Here is a 2,489-nt window from a genome sequence, read left to right as displayed (position 1 = left end):
CACACACACACACACACACACACACACACACACACACACACACACACATACACACACACACACATACACACACACACATATATATATATATATCTATGTATGTGTTATATTTGTTTTGAACAGATTAGTTTCAATCGCTGAAATTATCAGTTTAGAAACGATATTCTGGTTCATTGTGTCTATCAATGCGTGCGGATGCAGTAATGGATAATGAATAATTCAATAACTCATTTGTCTGTTTTGTTTAGAAAGATAGTACGGTTTCAATATTTTATACACTACTTCTGTAAATAACGAGGTATAAGTAAATGTATACTGTCGTATACTCGTAGTCGAATTTCGCCGCACCATGATGTTTCTTCTTTTGACCTGCATGTCAACTTACTATTCACTCAAGAACAATTGTGCAGTCGGTTTTGATCGTGGAAGTAGGTGGACTCGTTATGAGATGCATGAGTATACACACATTCTCTAGTTTTTCTTTGTCGTTAAGTGCCACTGGCATCGTGTGTCTATCGTCCGTCTGGAGGCATACATGGCCTACATGAGTATCTGAGTATGCAAACCTGCTCCAAACGCTCAATTTAGTCGCGTTCACTCTCGCTATACAGTGGTTTAACAGAGGCGGGGGTGCAGGAAGGGCCGTTGTTTTCTCGTGCTACTTCAACAAGAAAGTCGACCCGCAACGAGGGCAGTTTTTGGCCGACGATAACTTCAAGTACATTGAGAAGTGGTATCTCAGTGTAGTGGAGAAGGACCTGTACGCGGTGATCTTCCATGACGGATTGAGCAGTGAGTTTCTGCGGAAGTATAGCACTATGAAGATCACTTTTCATCACGTGGCTTTGGGAGAGAGATCGACGAATGACGAGAGGTTCTTCTTCTACTACAAGTACCTCAGCGAGCACCCGGAGATCACTGCGGTGGTTATGACTGACATCAGGTACTGTATGCACTGCAGCGCGCAAATTTCGTTCTTAACGTTGGCGTACGCTGTTATAGCATGCTCCTTGGCTTCAAAGCAATCCAAAGGAAGCTTGTGTGGTTACTAAACTTGTCTGTGCGCGAAATACACTCTGTACACAGTGATGTGGTTATCCAGAACGATCCGTTTGAGTTCATGATGCTGACGGGCGACTACATCTACGCCGGACGCGACTATGGCAACAAAATGGAAGACAATGGTTGGCTTACCCCGCGCGAACGTGTGTGCTTTGTCAAGGGTTTTGACAAAGAAGAGCACCGGCTGATCAAGAAGAAATCACAGGTGTGTGTGAATTTCACTGTATGTCTATATACGTGCATGTGGTTGTGTGCTGTTCAAGAGCCTTGACAAAAAAGAAGGCAAAAATGATAAGAGGTTAAGGTATGTGGTGTGCATGTGTATGTGCATATGTGTTCATGTATAGACCATTTTCTGTATTCCGGGTGTTGATGTACAAATTTACTGCAGTTTGCGTGCGAATTTACCTGTGCACTTAAGCCCAGAGACCGATAAATGTGCGTTGACATATGCACATTTATTCTTGCCCCCTTCGTTTGAACTGCGCTGTCTGAGATGTTCTGTTGTGTTGTTGGGCCCCTCTCAGAGTTCGGTACTTTTATGTGCAAATGCAGCAATGTCATGGTAGCCAGCTCAGTTTGAGTGTTAAACAATACAAAACATATGCACCGTTTAGGTCGCTTCTACGCTGTTTCTAAACTTGTACGTCAACGCAAAGCAGAGGAATAGAGCCATACAGCTAAGTATGATATTTGCGTATAGTAGCTGGGCATACCCACCATCTCAAACGAGCATGACGGCTAGAACTTCTGGTATAGTGTAGCACACAGGCTTGCCAATCAGGCATAAAGGTAGAAATTTTGAACGTATTCTGCATGAATTTCTACAGTGAGACCATTTGTCTTTCCAAGTGCAGATATCAGTTCTAGAAATTAATTCCTTCGGAGCAGCTAGATCATTCACATTACTCCTGACACTGATTCTCAACTTGCTACTGACTTTATCACTGTGCATGTCAGGTATACAACGCCGGCGTGGTGGGTGGGTACACTGATACCATGATCGAGTTTTTGGGTGAGATGACGTATTATCTATCCCTTTGTCCCATCAAGTTCAACTGTAACATGCCGGTGTATAACTTCGTCTTGCATCGGAGTTTTGAGACGCGGATCTTCTCTGGTTTCCCGTGGAACAGCCGGTTCTTTATGAAAGAGAAAGATCCTCTCGGTGTGTACATCATACACAAATGAGAGGTTTAAGGGTTTGTAGGGGTTTTAGGGTTTAAGGTTTAGTTGGTTTTCCGTAGAACAGTCAGTTCTTTATGAAGGAGAAAGACCCATTTGGTGTGTACATCATACACAAATGAGAGGATTTAGAGGTTTGGCTCCGACGGGTTTCTCTGTAAGACCTGGCGTGAGCCACTCAAGCCAGGTCACCTGTCATTGAGGACAGGACACCTACGGCGCAAACGAAATTTTATTTCCGC

At 43.6% G+C, this 2,489-nt stretch overlaps 1 protein-coding gene across 1 annotated transcript in view; it reads left to right on the top strand.

Annotated features, from left to right (window-relative positions):
- Window positions 1–185: 185 nt before the first annotated feature.
- SARC_03505 (hypothetical protein) overlaps window positions 186–2,489 on the top strand; it is a gene marked incomplete at its 5' end in the record, with an annotated part of 3,744 nt that continues 1,440 nt past the window's right edge. The window contains 4 exons of the mRNA XM_014302706.1: window positions 186–200; window positions 612–943; window positions 1,087–1,267; window positions 2,023–2,489. The exon at window positions 2,023–2,489 is cut by the window's right edge and continues 1,440 nt beyond it. Of these exons, the coding sequence (XP_014158181.1) occupies window positions 186–200; window positions 612–943; window positions 1,087–1,267; window positions 2,023–2,253 (759 nt within the window). The 3' untranslated portion in view covers window positions 2,254–2,489. The remainder of the gene's footprint in view (window positions 201–611; window positions 944–1,086; window positions 1,268–2,022) is intronic.

The sequence above is a fragment of the Sphaeroforma arctica genome, assembly GCF_001186125.1.
Source record: "Sphaeroforma arctica JP610 unplaced genomic scaffold supercont1.179, whole genome shotgun sequence".
Classification (NCBI taxonomy): Eukaryota; class Ichthyosporea; order Ichthyophonida; genus Sphaeroforma; species Sphaeroforma arctica.
The sequence above is the reverse complement of the archived record's forward strand: the minus strand, read 5'-3'. Positions and strand labels throughout refer to the sequence as shown.